Source organism: Pithys albifrons, chromosome 24 (genome assembly GCF_047495875.1).
Source record: "Pithys albifrons albifrons isolate INPA30051 chromosome 24, PitAlb_v1, whole genome shotgun sequence".
Classification (NCBI taxonomy): Eukaryota; Metazoa; Chordata; class Aves; order Passeriformes; family Thamnophilidae; genus Pithys; species Pithys albifrons.
Genome location: NC_092481.1, coordinates 5,618,474 through 5,634,542, shown reverse-complemented (window position 1 = coordinate 5,634,542; position 16,069 = coordinate 5,618,474). Strand labels below are relative to the sequence as shown.

The 16,069-nt window shown below is 49.5% G+C and overlaps 2 protein-coding genes and 1 long non-coding RNA gene across 6 annotated transcripts in view; 1 reads left to right on the top strand and 2 right to left on the bottom strand.

Annotated features, from left to right (window-relative positions):
- LOC139682305 (zinc finger MYM-type protein 4-like) overlaps nucleotides 1–9,785 on the top strand; it is a 41,762-nt gene extending 31,977 nt beyond the window's left edge. For all 3 annotated transcript variants that reach the window (XM_071576519.1, XM_071576518.1, XM_071576517.1), the window contains 5 exons: nucleotides 63–214; nucleotides 1,429–1,540; nucleotides 2,605–2,853; nucleotides 3,765–3,894; nucleotides 5,008–9,785. In XM_071576519.1, coding sequence (XP_071432620.1) covers nucleotides 63–214; nucleotides 1,429–1,540; nucleotides 2,605–2,853; nucleotides 3,765–3,894; nucleotides 5,008–5,215 — 851 coding nt within the window. In that variant the 3' untranslated portion in view covers nucleotides 5,216–9,785. The remainder of the gene's footprint in view (nucleotides 1–62; nucleotides 215–1,428; nucleotides 1,541–2,604; nucleotides 2,854–3,764; nucleotides 3,895–5,007) is intronic.
- A 351-nt stretch (nucleotides 9,786–10,136) lies between these two features.
- Nucleotides 10,137–12,246, bottom strand: LOC139682454 (interferon alpha-inducible protein 27-like protein 2). Of its 2 annotated transcripts, none has more exons than XM_071576808.1 (5): nucleotides 12,033–12,246; nucleotides 11,642–11,856; nucleotides 11,171–11,221; nucleotides 10,679–10,840; nucleotides 10,137–10,460 (listed from the first exon to the last, which is right to left on the bottom strand). In XM_071576808.1, exons 2-5 carry the CDS (start codon nucleotides 11,835–11,837, stop codon nucleotides 10,267–10,269), a joined length of 603 nt encoding a protein of 200 aa, XP_071432909.1. In that variant the 5' UTR covers nucleotides 11,838–11,856; nucleotides 12,033–12,246; the 3' UTR covers nucleotides 10,137–10,266. The 2 variants fall into 2 exon arrangements, with proteins under 2 accessions (XP_071432909.1, XP_071432910.1); XM_071576809.1 differs by having other exon boundaries at nucleotides 12,068–12,246.
- Nucleotides 12,247–12,931: 685 nt separating this feature from the next.
- Nucleotides 12,932–16,069, bottom strand: LOC139682312 (uncharacterized). Its single transcript, XR_011699630.1, has 5 exons — nucleotides 15,650–16,069; nucleotides 15,303–15,357; nucleotides 14,044–14,109; nucleotides 13,643–13,747; nucleotides 12,932–13,177 (listed from the first exon to the last, which is right to left on the bottom strand). It is a non-coding gene; the product is annotated as an uncharacterized lncRNA (long non-coding RNA).

Here is a 16,069-nt window from a genome sequence, read left to right as displayed (position 1 = left end):
TAAGGACTGTGTGAAGGTTTAATCTGTTGAGTTAATTTTTCTGATCATTTTCCTGGCCCCAGTTCATCCTGTGAAGCTCAAGGAGGACATTCTCTCATGCACTTTTGCTGAGCTGAGTTTTGGCTTGTGCCAGTTTATCCAAGAGGTGCGGAGACCAAATGGAGAAAAATATGATCCTGACAGCATCTTATACTTGTGCCTTGGAATCCAGCAGGTAACTCCAGGGATTGGGGGCATGCTGGGAACAGGCAGAGGTTATTTATGCTCTACATTTCTAGTCCCACGTAGCAGCTTGGGTTTTATAGAGAAGGCAAGAATGTCTCTTTTTTGTGCTTTATTCTTTGTCTTAGTCCTGTATTTTGCTCATTTGTCTGGACTTTTTTATGCTCAGAGTGCCCAAGTTCTTCTGTCCTTGTAGGAGTGTGATATGGGGGACTGGGTGTTTCCAGCTGACACAGATCTTTGGGTCTGGAGCCTTTTTGGTCCTATTTAATGTATAGCAAAAGTCTGCTGTAGGATGGGATGTTTTAGATCTAAAATAATTGCATGATGCTCCTCTAATAATATATAAGATTACACTGAAGAGATTACCCAAGAAAGACTCAGTGGCAAGACCTGTTGTGTTGGCAATATTTGCACAAAATATACAGTGGGAATAATTGCATTGCAATTAGTGAATTTTAAGAGTAATGTAATAAGTCCTTGCTACCTGCCTTGCAACAGTTGCATACAAACCTAAAATAACATTAATTTCTGTTTAAAAATCAATGTTCAGTTCAATGTTCTGTTTCCTTCAGAACAGGCTGCTTGGGCCTGTCCTTAAACAGTCACTTTGAGATAAGGAATCAAAAGCTACTTTCAATGTAACACCTGTTTGATCAGGCAAAGAACTGTCTTAGATTCTTTTTATTCCTGGTTATGCCTGGAAAAAATGTAGGTAAAGTTAACCTTCAAAGTTAGGAGTATCAGTAATTTTTGTGTTCTCCTGACTCGTTAAAAAAAGTTTTCTCAAAGTTTAAGGAACTTCTTTTCCCTTGGTGTGCTGCAAGTTGAGCTATTTCAGCAGCCTGTGTCTCTTGTGAGGAGATATTAGCATGTAAAGTTCTTTTAAACAGAAAAATACTCAAAAATTATTCTGATTTTCATAGACAGACTTTTTCAAGAATAGGTAATACTTAGAGAGAGATGATTTTATAGGAGGCAACTCCAGAGCTTGAAATACTAACAATAGTTCTTGTCTAGATCTCTCTTTTCATACTGGAGAGGTCCCAATCCCTGCAGGAAATTTGATTTGCTGTTTTACTGGAGATTTCACCAAAGTGTTGGGCCCCATAAGACATAAGAAAGGGGAAGGATTTGATGTCCTGCATCTTCTCTGCACTGTTACATGATCACAAACTGTCTGTCTCCCTGTTTTTTCTCTTGTAGTACCTGTTTGAGAATGGTAGAATAGATAACATTTTTACCGAGCCCTATTCCAGGTTCATGATTGAACTCACAAAACTTCTGAAAATCTGGGAACCTACAATTCTTCCAAATGGTAGGACAGTTCTTTTGTTTTGTGTAGCTGCATGGCAAAGCTCTGTCATAAATTAATGTTTTCTCATGTGGTCTGGGGCACTCGTGTTTGTCTCCTCTCTCTGCACCCTGTAATTGTGGCACCATGGATTTTATGTCTGTATCCACCAGTTATGATTACACTTAATTATATCTTTGCCTCCTTGGAAAGAAAGGATTCCCATTCTAATAGTTAACACACTAGTTTTTCTCTCCCCTCAAATTTGACCTCAACACAAGTAGCCAGAATTGAATATAATGTTTGAGATGAGTTACTGCAAATACTCTGTACAGTTGCACTGGTATTTCCCTATTAGTGCTGGAAATATTCCTGCTAAATTTGAGGATCACATTAGCAAATCATTGGAATCTTGTCTTGACTCCAAATTAAGAGTTCCCAAATTCTGCAGATATTTTTAATTGGTTTTCAAGTCTGATCATGCTGTGTATTCATAGAGCTGGGCACCAACCCTGTCAGTGCACAACATCTTTCTCAGAGTACCAATGAAACTTGAGTAGCTTTGGCAACTCCACATATGTATCCACAACTGGTTTTACATTTTAACAAATTAAGTTTTTATTTAATACAGAAATAATCCAATTACTGCTGCACACAGTTATTTCCTAACAGATTTCTTCTAAGCCCCCATATCTCCTTTTCCTAATTGACTTATGCCAATCACAGTGGGGGCTATTTGTGTGAAAAATGGGGCATTTTAAACTCATGTTCAGTGTTACAGGAATTACAGGTTTTTGCAGTTGGCTGATTGTGGTTTAATAAGTGAAATTAGAAGTTAGTGAGGATCTGCTGGTGTCTGCAGTGTTGCTTTATGTCCTTCTCCTCAGGTATTGGAGGATTATGCTGTTGCACAGCTTGGTTCTCCATGTCCCTCATATATTTGTGGATGCAGAATTCTGATTTCATTGGATTCCTTATAATAGCTGTGAATTTGCTCTGATATGTGGGGTCATCAGTATAGGATGGCTGAAAGAGGACTTAGATGCATAAATAACTATTTCCTTTATTTCTTTGCCCATTCTTTGTAGGTTACATGTTCTCAAGAATTGAAGAGGAACACCTGTGGGAGTGTAAGCAGCTGGGTGCATATTCCCCCATCGTTTTATTGAACACCCTTCTATTCTTCAACACCAAATACTTCCAACTAAAGAATGTCAGTGAGCACCTGAAACTCTCCTTTGCCCACGTTATGAGGCACACCCGAACTCTGAAGTATAATACTAAGATGACATATTTACGTTTTTTCCCACCCTTCCAAAAACAAGAGGTAGAATCAGGTGAGTGTTCTCTGATCATCAGAGTTTGGGCAATCAGATTTGTGTTGTCTGTATCACAGAGTGACAGAATTCTGTGGTTCTGTTCTGTCTGCTTCTTTTTTAAAAAGGAAAAGTGTTATTCAGTAAGCAGAGCTGTGCTGTTCTCCTGAACATGTCCAGTGTTTTTCACTGGTTTAAAGGGAAATTCTGCATAAGCCAAGACATCTTAAAAAAAAGATGTCAGAGGTTTAGCTGCAAATTTGTTTAGTAGTGTTATTTGTTTAGTAGTAGTATTTGTTTAGTAGTAGTATTTGCTTAGTAGTATTGTTTAGTATATAACATCCTTGACTTGCATAAAACTTTATTAACTACTGCATGACTTAAAGGCCTTTTCTGAAGTCCTTTTCTGAGCACTTCATACGAAGCTTCAAGGTTCAGACCCTCCCTGTGCCTTTTTAATTCCCAGGTTTATCCTGGATCTGTGTGGGGAACAAACCAGGCAGCCCCAGTGGAGAACAGCAGTTAGAGGCTTGCACATGAGCAGGGACTTTGCTCTTGACCCCAGAGGCAAAGACAGATCTTTGTTCTCAGTTAATTTTGGTATTTGGGAAAGGGAAGTCTTTGATCCTATGGGCTGCTCCAGTGCATTATATGAACTCTGTTTTAGTAAGAAAAGTTATATCCTTTGTGTTTTCCTGCCAGTTCTTGTGGATTTCTTAGACAAGGGCTGGGCTGGGCACAGCCTGTGGGAGCTGCAAACCTTTGCCCACCCAGCACATGACACCAGGTGACCCCAGTTGGGTGGGCACAGGTCAGCCAGTGTGTCTGGGGGGTGCAGAGTCACCCCTGGGTGCTGGGCTGAGAGTTCAGGGCTCTCACCTGGAGCTGCTGCTTTTCACTGAACTTCTGTGGTGCCTTTTTTGTGTATCCAGATAAATTATCTGTAGGCAAAAGGAAACGCAGTGAGGATGAGGAGGTTCCAACAGCAGTGGAAATGGCTGAAAACACAGAAAATCCCCTGCGGTGTCCAGTCCGACTTTATGAATTTTACTTATCAAAATGGTAAGTGACAGAACCCGATTTTTGCTCTGTGTGTGGGTCAGAACAGGTATGTGGGCAAAGAGTCCACTCAGCCCTTCTGTGCCTGTGCTGTGGCTCCTCTCTCCAGCTGCTGGTCCCTCTGTGAGAGGAACCATCCTGACAGGAATTCCAGCTGTGACATCCCCAGTAGGTGTTTTTGTTACTGGTGGTGAGTCAAGAGTAGAGTTATAGGGAGAGAGGTGTCATTTAAACAAGGAAGTTCTTTGGTGTGAATGTAAACTGGGGGCATTACTACAGTGCCCATGGCATTCTCCTCTCCCTCAATTCCTATACACAATCCTTCTTTTGAGGAAATTGTAACTAATACCCCAACATCATATTCCCTGTGAAAGAGGGTAGGAGAAGTGTGAGTTTGATAAAACTGATAACTTTTGCCTACTGAGACATGAGATTAACTTGTGTTTAGGAGTTAGAAAGGAGACTATAGCAAGGACACAGATATAAATCATTTTTCTCTCCTGTTTCTGTATAAACTTCAGTTAGATCCTTGAGCAGGTGGAACGTGATGTTCTTCTCTCTTCAGAGAAAATACACATGCAAAGTGAAACAGCATCTCATTAGTGTCAGCTGAAACTCAGATGAATCACCCTCAGAAATGCACAGTCTAAACCTTGAGGCCAATTCCACTTGTCCACATTGCACAGCAATTCTGGAGTCCTAGGGCCATTTCCATTCAGAGATTGGATGTCATATATCCATCAATCATCCCATTGCTAATGCCATTAATTGGATTCCAGTCTGTTGAGAGCCATTGCTGTGAAGAAGTCACTCTGATTCTCTTTGTTTCTTTATAACCAACTAAAGCTGAGCAACCTGGAAACAACTTAACTCTTCCCAAAGTGACATTGAGGAAACCAGGTTACTAAAGAAAAGATGGGAATTACACTGTTTGAATGACAGTGTTGCCATCTCAATGTAACTTTGATTTCCTTGCTGCTTCTTTTTAAATTTTTTATGGGTAAGATTGTAAATACAGCCCAGTGTTCCTAAAGCTTCCTTGCTGATTCTCTTTAGATTTTTCATGGGTAAGATGGTAAATGCAGTTCCTAAAGCTTCCTTCCTTTGCCTTGGCAGCTCTGAGAGTGTGAAGCAGAGGAGTGATGTGTTCTACCTGCAGCCCGAGCGCTCCTGTGTCCCCAACAGCCCCATGTGGTATTCCACGTTGCCCATAGACCCAGGAACCTTGGACATCATGTTAACACGGATTCTTATGGTGAGGGAAGTACATGAAGAACTTGCCAAAGTCAAATCAGAGGACTCTGACATTGAGTTATCAGACTAACTCAAGTGGGGTGTTCTCCTTTGAATACACATCAGAAGCACCAAAATGTGAATACGTCCAGCCTTTGGAAAATGTGTATCAAATAGGCCAAGAAAATGTCACCCACAGGCAGATTTTGTACCACAGTGGATGTACAAACTGGAACTGGAAGGAAGCAAAGCTGTGCCAGCTGCAAACCCAACGTCCTGTGGCACCGATCAAACCTCGGAACAAATCCAAGTGGAACTCACCTATTGGAGTGGTGCATAAATCCTTTATCTGCTTAGGATTTTTTTTAAAGTTGTGAGATATTTTTAAGGAAAATGGTTGTGTAAAATCTCCCCTCACGCTGTTGGGCACGGAGAGCTGGACTGTGGCTCGGGTGACTCCCCAGCCTGCTGGCTGGCAGTCCTTGCTGCCAAAGAACACGGGGAGATCCCTGAGCTCTTCCCAAGGATCCGAGAGAAAGGGGTGAGGTTGAGACAAACAGACACCTGTTATAAATACACCCACACATACACTTTTATAACTCCTTTTGGAAACTGGGATCAATTGTTAGGAAGGCAGGAGCCACTGGCCATCCAGACAGACAACTGGCTGCTGTGGGATGGCCACACAAGGCCAGACTCTGCCAACTGTGCTCTGCTGGAAGAGGTGCTGTAGGTCAGACTTTGGGGGTGTACAGGGGGGATGTCCTGGGCTCTGTGCAGACCCTTCCCAGCCCAGGAGCTCTGCAGTCTGTCCATGTCATCCAGCCAATACTGTGGTGCGTGGAAAGTTTTTTCCCCATAAGGCAGCTTTCCTTTCTCCTCTTTCCCTCCTCCTACTGTTTTGGTTATTTTGTGAGGCAAATCTGGAGAGGGCTTTGTCATTTCAAACAGAAATAAACACACACACACACACACTCTTTCTCTTTCCACCTTTGCAGCACGGGCAGTGTTGTACAAAGGAGACAGTATTACTTCTGACACCAGAACTGTGGTAGAAAATGATCATATGTGTTTTTTTTCCCACCCCACCCAAAGAGATTTAGTCATAGTGTTGGAAATTGAAAGAGATTTTTTTAAGGCTTGGCTGTTACTGAGTCTTTTGGAAGAGAAAAGCTCCCATGTGATGTTTAGAGGACAGGACATTATCTGATACTGTCTGTAGCTGTTTCCTCAAGCTCTAGATGTGTGTTTCTGGTGACCAATGGTCACAAATTCATTGGAAACCCAAACTATTTTTAAAGAAGAGAATTGTATGGTTTTTATCTAGCTCTGGTCAGTTATCCATCTTCTGTAACAGGGGTCTGATATTTGAGCTTGTCACTAAAATTTCAAGAGATGAAAATCAACAGCCTTGAATTTTATTTCCTTTTTTGTTTTGTTCTGTTTTGTTTGTTTGGGTTATTTGTTTTTTAATTATTTTTTTAGCAGTTACAGAAGTAATTTAACAAAAATAAAATCAGAAAGTAGTCTATTGACGTTGTGTACTCAGTAGTCCTGTCCCTGCCTGTAACAGATTTCACTGATGTATTTTTTAATACAGAAAACTATGTGAAAAGTAAAACCTGCCCCTGATTCTGTCTGATTGAAGCCCATCTGTGTCTGTCATTTCTGAGCAAAGATTCTGCCTTCTCCATGGCCTGGCATTCCCAGGGGAGACATTCCTGCCATTCCCTGGCACTTGGAGGCTCAGGGATGCTCCTGTGGGCTCAGTCCTTTTCCTTGAACACCAAACAGTGGAATAGTGAAACAGCAGGCAGTGGTTTGGATTGGGATGGTTGATAGAACATTCCAGGGAAAACGAAACCATTCTGTAGGGGGTGAAAGGTCTGAGGTGTGTCTGCTGCCCACGAGTGTGCCCAGAGAGAGCCTTGGTGTGTGTAGGACAGGGGAGGCTCCAGGAATTCCTGCATTTCTTGGGCATCCCCTCCACAAGGGCACCAAATTGCCCTTGGCTGCTCCTCCTTCCCTGAGCCCCAGGAAAGAGGACACAGGTTTGCCTTGGATGGGGATGCTCTGAAAAATAATCCCCCAGCTCAGTGTTCCCTTAAGAGACATTGACAGAAATATTCCCATAGGATAACACAGGATGTTTGTACCCTATTGAGTAAAACCACTCTGAAAATTCACTGTTTCTTGTCTGGGAACATTTCCATTAAGATTATTTTTTTTCAGGTACTCTGAGTGAAAGATATTTGCCTTCCAAATTCTCTCAGCAGGGAAAGTCAAATCAGTTTAAGCTTCACTGATGAAAACAAAGTTGATAAACGTGGTGTAAACTCGTGGTGGCTTCGAGATAAGGAACATTTCAGTGCAGTTTCATGGTAATAATTAACAAAAGTGGCTTTAGTTTCACTTTCACTGCTGCTTGGAAGCCCTTTGGCAATGGTTGGCCTTGTCCAGGGTTTGCCTGGGCTCTTTTTGCCTCCTCAGGGATTTCTTGTCAGCCCAGACTGAATTCACACAAGGATTATCTGGAAGGGTTAAAATACATTTGTAGGTCACACACAGGCTCAAAGTTCTGCACACAAACTTGTTTATAATCAACAATTCTGACTCACACAACAAGGTCTATTGCAATGTTTTTTAAGGAGAAAAATTATTCTGTAGTCTCAGTGTGGACAAAGAAACCAAAATGGGTGTGAGGAAGAAGTAGAGAAAACTTCCTGCTCTCTGCAGGTCCCACTGTGGGAGGAGCTGAGACAAACCTGCTGCTCCAGCCTGGCTTTGGGTCACTAAGGCAGGAACTGGGAGCACAGTGAAAGCCACAGAATTGGGTGCAAAAGGACATTAAATTATCTCAGTAATTATTCTGCCAACTCCTGCTCTAGAAGGCCTTGGATTTCTCTGGAATAGTCTCCAGCTCCTCAGAGACTTGAAACAGCAGCAAAGTCCTCGTGCCACGTGTCCCCAGGTGTGCTCTGCAGTGGGAGGCTCTGGCAGTGCCAGTTCCATGCCAGGCTCACAGAGGTGACTCTGAATGGGCAATAAAGTCCTTGGGGTTTTTGTTACAATCTCAGTAACTCTCCTCAGTTCCTTGAGCAGCAGTTTCACTGTTGCCTTAACAAAACAACCCAGGACTATTTTTCTGTTGAATGTTTGTGGTGCTTGTAACCACCTGCTTTGCTCCCCGTGACACAACAGGTTCCTCCCCAATTTTTCTTCAATGCATCATCCATTTTAAACATTTCAGAGGCAAAATTAAGACTTGCTGTCTTTAACAAAGAGCTGCTCCCTGGCAGAACATGCCCTGAGCATCATCAGCCTTGTAAAAGTTCAATGGCTTTGCACAGTATTACTTTTATTATTTTTTAGGTGGATTTTTTAAACTAAGGAGGAAATTATTGAGTCTGACCACTGGCACAGGCAGCCCCTCTGACTTCATCCCACCACACCTGGCTGAGCTGTGAGAACTTGCCTTTTTATCTTCACTTTCCTCCACACTCCCAAGAAGCTCTGCAGAACTTTTGTGTTGTGCTTTCTGAGGGAGCAATTTTGGACATGCCAGGAAGAGCAAGTGGGAGAGAAGCCACTGCAGGGTGTTGGGCAGGCAGGTAATGGATGGTATGTGGCAAAAAACTAATATAAATATTTATATATCTGGGATTCATAGTTCAATATTCAAAGCATCTCACTGTGGAGGTCCTTGGTGCTCAGCCCCTGGCACCAGTGCTGGCTCTGCTCCAGGGAGTGTTGCACAGTTGTGGAAGGGTTTTTAAGGCCATAAAGGCTCAAAGGAGCCCTGGCAGGTTGGGTTCTCCTGACCACAAAACTCAAATGTCCATGGGACATCACATGCCCTAAGCTGATGGATTTTCAGCAGAGATTCAGCTTTTATTAAAAAACAAAACCTGGGATACCTGACTGTCACCTGCCAGGAGGGAAAAGGGAATTTGGGACAATGAAACAGTGAAGTCAGACAGAGCATCACCCCCCAAACCTCAGAATGCATCCCAAGGGCACCATTTTCATCCTCTCAGATCCACAGGGATGTGGCTGGCGTGAGTTGGTTAACTCTTGGTTCTTAGTCAGTGAAGGGGCTTGGGCCTGCAAGTCTTGGACTTTTTATCCTCTCTTCTATTTATTTATAACACAAAAAGGCAGAACTATTTGAAATGGTGGGTTTGACCTGCTGGGGGCCAGGCAGCTGCTTTGGAGGGAAGGGTGAGGGGGATGCCACAAGACTTTTCTCCCCCTTGAGCTGCCCACCCATCACCCAGCCCAGGCTCCAGCACCCACTTCCCATCACTCCTGTTGGATCAATGATGCCTCATGTCTCATCCCTTCCAATCTGTACCTCGGTTGTACCCTCTGTAAATTGGCCAGACTTTCCTACCTCGTTTTGGGCATTATGAGGCAGAATTCCATAGGATGCTTTGCAGCCCCGTGATGAAAGGTGCTATATAACTGCAAAGTGTTACTTCAAAAGATGTAATTAGGTCACCAGTGCATCATAACCTATATTGAAAAGACTTTTTCTTATATGAGAATTTATAGAGTTCAATGTATGGTATTAATAAGTGAATTATTGAGACCCCCAAAAATAGTTTTTGTTTCAATCGTATCTGTATTCTGGAAAAGTGATTAAAAACCTTTAACCTTAATGGAAGAGTGCATCCTCCTTTTCTGTATGATGTTGGAATCTTAAGTTTAAAAGCAGAGTCTCACGGATCTCAAGTGGGGAGAGCTGAGCTGGCTTTAATGCAGCGTCACAGCTGCAGCTGCAGAGCTGCCCAGCAATGCTGGCTCATTCCCACGTGGTGTTTGGCACCTCACGCTCAGTTTTGCTCCTCTGGGATGGGCTGTAAGTACAAACCACCCCCCAAACCAGTGCAGGGGAACTGGTGGTACTGTCAGCGAGAGGGTCAGTCCCTGGGAGTGCTGGTGACCTGTGCTCTGTCACCCTCAGGTGGCACTGTCCCCAAGGAGCCGCAATAACATGGAAACACCATCCCTGCTGTAGGCAAAGCACCTTTATTGACTGCAGGGCACTCATCGCTCAAGGGAATGCAAAGCTTTTGAGAGGGTGCAGTCCGTGGGGGCTGCCTGGCAATACCTCAGGATCAGGCACTTCTCTTGGGCTCCTCATCTGGAGTTGCCACCTGGTTTGGGTTCGTTGCCTGGTTTGGATTTGTCGCCTGCTTTGGGTTTGTCGCCTGGTTTGGGTTCGTCATCTGGAGGCTTCTTCCCACGAGTCCCCCAGGCACCAGCTGCTGCCCCAAGTGACCCCAGGCCACTTGTCAGCCCAATTTTGGTAGCAAGAGAGAAACCTGCAGCTCCTGCAAAGACAGATTGAAGAGTGCTGTCCCAGCAGCATTGAGGCTGCCTGCTGAGGGACAGCCAAAGAATTCTCCTGGGCTGGGAGAGCCTGGAGAGTAACTCAGACCAATGATGGGTTAAAGGGCTGGTTTGGCTCTAGAGGAAGCCCAGGGCACAACCCCGTGTTTCTGCAAGGGTGCACCCAGTGCAGCCCGGCTGCCCTGGGCTCCCCACTCACCCACAGACTGCAGCATGGCCACGGTGCTGCCAGCGGCCACTCCGCCGCCGTTGGCAATGGCAGCCGCCGACATCATCTTGGCAGCGATGGACCCGGCGACGATGCCACCTGTGGTGAACCCCAGCCCAGCAATGCACGCCGGGATGCCAACCAGTGCCACTCCTGCAGGGAGGACACCACAACCTTAGAGTGGTCTCTGTAACCCACATCTCCCCCTGCCACCAGCCCACCAGAACCAAAAGGACCGAGGGGTTGGAGCGGGGAGGGAGGGGTGTGGGGTGCAGGGACAGGGACACGGCAGCCTTGGGAGGAGAGGAACAGTGTGCAGTGCTGTGGCAGTGACTCCAGGCCAGTGCTGCCCCCTCCCCTGCAGCAGTACCCAAGTTGTCCCCAGCTCCAGCCCTCACAGCCCCAGCCCAGTCCCCCACACCCAGATGGGGCTGGGACCAGGCGGTGAACCCAAGCACTGCTCACCCAGTGCCAGCCCCTCACCTGCTCCAACAGTGGCTCCAATGGCAGTTCCTTTGAGTCTCTTTGTCCATCCTAAGAAGGAAAATGGCAGGAGGGCAGTAAAGCTCGTCCCAGGCAGAGCCCAGTGCCCTGTGCCAGGCAGGGCAGGGAGCCAGGTGCTGGCAGAAGCTTCCCCAGCCCCCTGTATTCAGATGAGCCCAGCCCCTGCAGATCCCACCACCCTGCCCTGCCCTGCCCTGCCCTGCCCGATGCACCCACTGACTGAGAACACACAGCACCTGTCAACCCAGGGTGTCACCTGTCACCAGCACAAGGTGAATCAAACACAGTTTGGAACACACTCATCCACCACCTTGCCAGCCCCTCACTGTGCTCCAGCACATCCCCATGGCTGAGTCCCTTTGGATCTATGGAGGCTTCCCAGAGCCTGCCAGTCTGCCTGAGAGAGACCTTGGGATCGGGCACCCTCTTGGAGTCTCTTGGGTTAATTACCTGGATTATTGTTGTCATTAGGTGTGCCCCCTGGATTATTGTCATTGTTAGGTGTGCCCCCTTGACTTGGGTCCCCACTTGGGTCTCCATTTGTACTTGTCTCCTCCTCAGGCTCCTCATCTGAAGTTTCCTCCTCCTTCTTGTCTGGAGTTGTCTCCTTCTTGGGGTCCTTACCCGGATTTGGCTTCTTGCACATGTTGGCACCGGTTGCTGCCCTGAGTGACATTAGGGGAGATGTCAGCCCGATTTTGGCATCAAGACAGAAACCTGTAGCTCCAAGCCAGTGCTGCTCCTCCCTCACACCAACCCCCTCAGCCCGAGCACTCGCAGCCCAGCCCGACCGAGACCACCACAACCAGAGGGGATGGGGCAGGGAACGCGAGTGCCTCACCCTCCGGATCGCGGCTCCAGTGGCGTCCCCGTTACCTCTGAGTCTCCCGGCTGAGAGGGAGCAAGTCTGGAGGGCAGGAGAGAGAAGATGAACCAGAAACGAAGAGGAAGAGGACAGGGAAGGCGAAGGAGGGCAGGGAGCAGCTCTGCCCCGCAGCTCTGCCCCGCAGCTCTGCCCGTCCCGGGCGGATCCCGCCCCACCCGTTCCCGAAGCATCCTGGGGAGGAGTCGTAGGACTGCGCTTGCCAGCCTTAAATTGAAGGGTCACATCCAGCGAGGGGGGCACGGGAGAGAGGTGGAGGGTCCCGGTGGAGGGTCCCAGGGGTGTCGCAGCGGGGATCTGCGTGCGGGGCCGCAGCAGAGCATCCCGGTGTGGGTCCGGGGGTCACAGCGTGGCGGCCAAGCCAGAGCCCTGGTGGCAGCTTTGGTGGCTGCCCAGGCAGATGACACCTTCCTACCACCATCTGAGGGACTGAGATTGCACAGAGGCAGCTGCTGTTCATTCCAGGAGTCTGGGTAGACTGGGAACAGCTCCAAGAGTGGTGGTGGCTGAAGTGGAGGAGTGGCAGGGAAATACTGTGCTGCCTTTTTCACCAACATGGTCGCTCAATCCATTTGGTTTGGGCAATTAAAAAGAGACAATACAGGAACCGAAACTCAGCTGAGTGTGAGGAGAGCCTTGGGGTGACACCTGGGCACAGCACGAGACACACCTGTGAGCCCCATGTGTCACCTGTCACCAGCACAAGGGGAGTTCAACACTGTCTAGAACACACCCAGGCACTGCCTTGCCAGTCCCTGGCTGTGCTGGGGGAGAGGAAGCAGGGCTGGGAATGCTGCCTGCTGGAACCCCTTCCAGGTACCTGGGCCTTGACCACACACCAACCACCAGCACACCAGAACCTGCAATGCACTTTTATTGGCTTCAAAGCACATGCCAATCAAGAGAATCCAAAGATGTTAGGGGGCTGCTGAAGCACTGGGGATCTGCAGGAGCTTTCCAATGATGGCCACAGGAATATGGGAATCAGGCATCTGCTTGGCTTCACTTGAGTTAGTCAGCTGGACTTGTTCCCTCTGGCCAGCGTGGCACCAGGTGCTGCTCAGAGGGCAGACATTGGGCACTTTATTGTCTGGTGTTTGCTGCTGTAAAGACAAAAGTGTGATGTTCCAGGAGCATCCAGGCTGCCTGCTGAGGAATGAGCACAAAGCAGGGACAGCCAAGGACTTGTTCTGGGCTGGGAGAGCCAAGGATCAACCCAGACTGCCCCAGGGAGCTGTTCTGGAGTGAGCTCTGCTCCCTGAGCACACCCAGCCCCTTTTTGCTGTCCCTTTCTGGCTCTGGCTGGAGATGCAAATGGACACAGTGGTTGTTCTTGCCACAGAGCAGTCACCTCCCTGCACAATCCTGGTGCCCCCAGCCTTGGCCCCTATCCCAGCAGATCCTGACTCTTCCCTCTGCATCAGGAATTTATCCCTTCTCCACAGTTTGGGGTGATTCAGATTGATGAGGGGTTAAAGGTCTGGCTTTACAGCAAGTCCAGAGTATAACCCCATGTTCCTGAGAGGATGAACCCAGTGCAGCCCAGCTCCCCTGCCCTCCCCACTCACCTGCCTTGAGACCAAATAACAAAATCATGGTCATTTGAACACCGGTGTCAGCAGCTGCCTTCATGCTGATGGCCAGAGCTGCAGGGAGGCCAGTCAGTGCCACTCCTGCAGGGAGGACACCAGAGCATTAGGGTGGTCTCTGTGCCCCACATCTCCCCCTGCCACCAGAGGGCTGTGGGGTGCAGGGACAGGGACAGCCCATTCTCAGGAGGAGAGGAGCAGCGTGAGGGCTGCAGCAGTGAGTGCAGGAGAATTCCAGGCCAGTGCAGCCTCATCCCTTGCAGCAGCACCCCAATTCTCCATAGTCCAGCACTCACAGCTCCAACCCAGCCCAGTCCCCCAGATGGGACTGAGGCCTGGTGGTGACCCCAGGCACTGCTCACCCAGTGCCAGACCCTCACCTGCTATGACTGCAGCTCCAACACCAAGTCCGATGCCAACTCCAACAGCAAGTTTTGAGGCTTTGCCTTTCCATTCAAAGAAAAAAAAATGGCAGAAGGTCAAGGGTGTGGGCAGTAAAGCTCCTCCTGAGCAGGGCTGAGCACCCCATGCCAGGTGGGGCAGGGCCCCTGTGCTGGCAGCAGTTCCCCCAACCCCTCACCGCCTTCAGCTGCCCCGGCCCCTGCTGAGCCCTGGAAAGGGGCCAGTGACCAGCTGGGCCCCTCTGCCACCCAAGCCAGCAGGAAAAGGTGAGAAGGGGCACACCCTGGGCTGCCCACCTGCCCTGCCTACTCTGCCCACCACAACCCACCAACATGGCATGTGTCAGCCCCGTGTGTCACCTGTCGCCAGCACAAGGTGAGCTGAACACAGTTCAGGACAAACCCAGGCACTGCCTTGCCAGCCCCTGGCTATGCTGGGGGACAGGGGGCAGGGCTGGGAATGCTGCCTGCTGGAACCCCTTCCTGCAGCACAGCAAATCCCAAAGTGCTTGGAGAGCACCTGGGCCCTGACCACACACCAACCACCACCACAACCTGACCTGCAAACCACCCCTATTGGATTCAGGGCACTCACTGCTCCGAGTGACACCAGGGTAGATGTCGGCCCAATTTTGGCATCACGAGAGAAACCTGCAGCTCCAGGCCAGTGCTGCCCCTCCCTCACACCAACACTCCAAGTCCCCACAGCCCCAGTACTTGCAGCCCCAGCCTGGCTGGGGCCCCCAGGACCAAAGGGGCTGGGACAGGGCAGGGAACTCAAGTGCCAGACCATCCCCTGATCCAGCTGCAGCTCCACTGGTGTCTCCCTTGCCTCTGTGACTCCCAGTTAAGAGGGCAAAAAGCAGAAGAGAGAAGAGGAAAGTGATGGGGAAGGAGAATTGGGAAAGGGAGAGCGGGAGAGGAAAAAAGGAAAGTGGAAACAGGAGGGAGCGCAGTGCGGCCAGTAAAACTTCCCCCAGACACTCCACCCACTGCCCTGTGCCAGCCAGGACAGGGGCCCAGTGCCAGCCAGGATAGGGGCCCAGTGCCAGCAGCAGCTCTTCTGGCCCAGCCTCCCTCCTTCATCTGCCCTTGGTCCTGTGGATCCCCAAGAATTGACCAGCGACGAGCCGGGCCCTGCTGCCTGCCCCGGCCGGGAGGAGAACGGAGAAGGGGCACACCCCGGGGTGCCCGTGTCCCCCACTGCAGGGGTCCTGCCCACGACCCACACAACTTACTCATGGTGCACTGGCCTGGAGCGACAGCTGCGTCGGGTCCACTGTGAGCTCGGTCCTTCGGGGAGCAAGAACAAATGTCTTCCGTGGGCGGCGAGTGGAGCCGATGGGGCTTTGCTGCCCTGCCCGACCGGCCCCAGCCACTCCCCTCCTACTCAGGATCCCGCGACCACCCCACGAAAGGAGAGACCCCCCTGGCACCGCGTTTGTGCCCAGCCCAGAGCTCTCCGGCTGCTCCGCCAGCCCAGTGGGGTAAGCAGCCCCTCTGTTTTGGCCCCCCCTCAGATAAAGGGCCCTGTCCCCAAACACCCATCGCAGGACCCCGACACGACCTCGCAACCACCACCAACCTGTCCTGCGCCTGCTGCGCTCTGAGCGGTTGGAAAGATCCCACCAGGGATACGGTGGGCGCAGCCCTTTCACAGCAAACAAGTGGTTTTCCAGGAGGGTGGGCGCGTTGTCTTTCGCTTTCGGTATCAGTGCTTTCTTTTTGACCCTTCTGGTCCCGGGGGGTCCTCACTCCTGTGCCTTGGCAGCTGCGGCCGCTCGGGGCGTTTCCCGAGCGGGTTTGGGAGCGCTGGAGCTCCTCTGGAGACCCCGGGCAGTTTGAGCAGAGCGGGGACGGCCCCCGGCTGGCAGCGGAGCTGGAGCCCCTCCACTTTCCTGCACTCCACCGGGCAGGCTCAAAACTCAGCCAATCCCCGCTCCGTCCCTCTCCCTGCACTCACCCCTTGCCCCTCCGGGCAGGGCAGGACCCTCCCCCGGGGCCG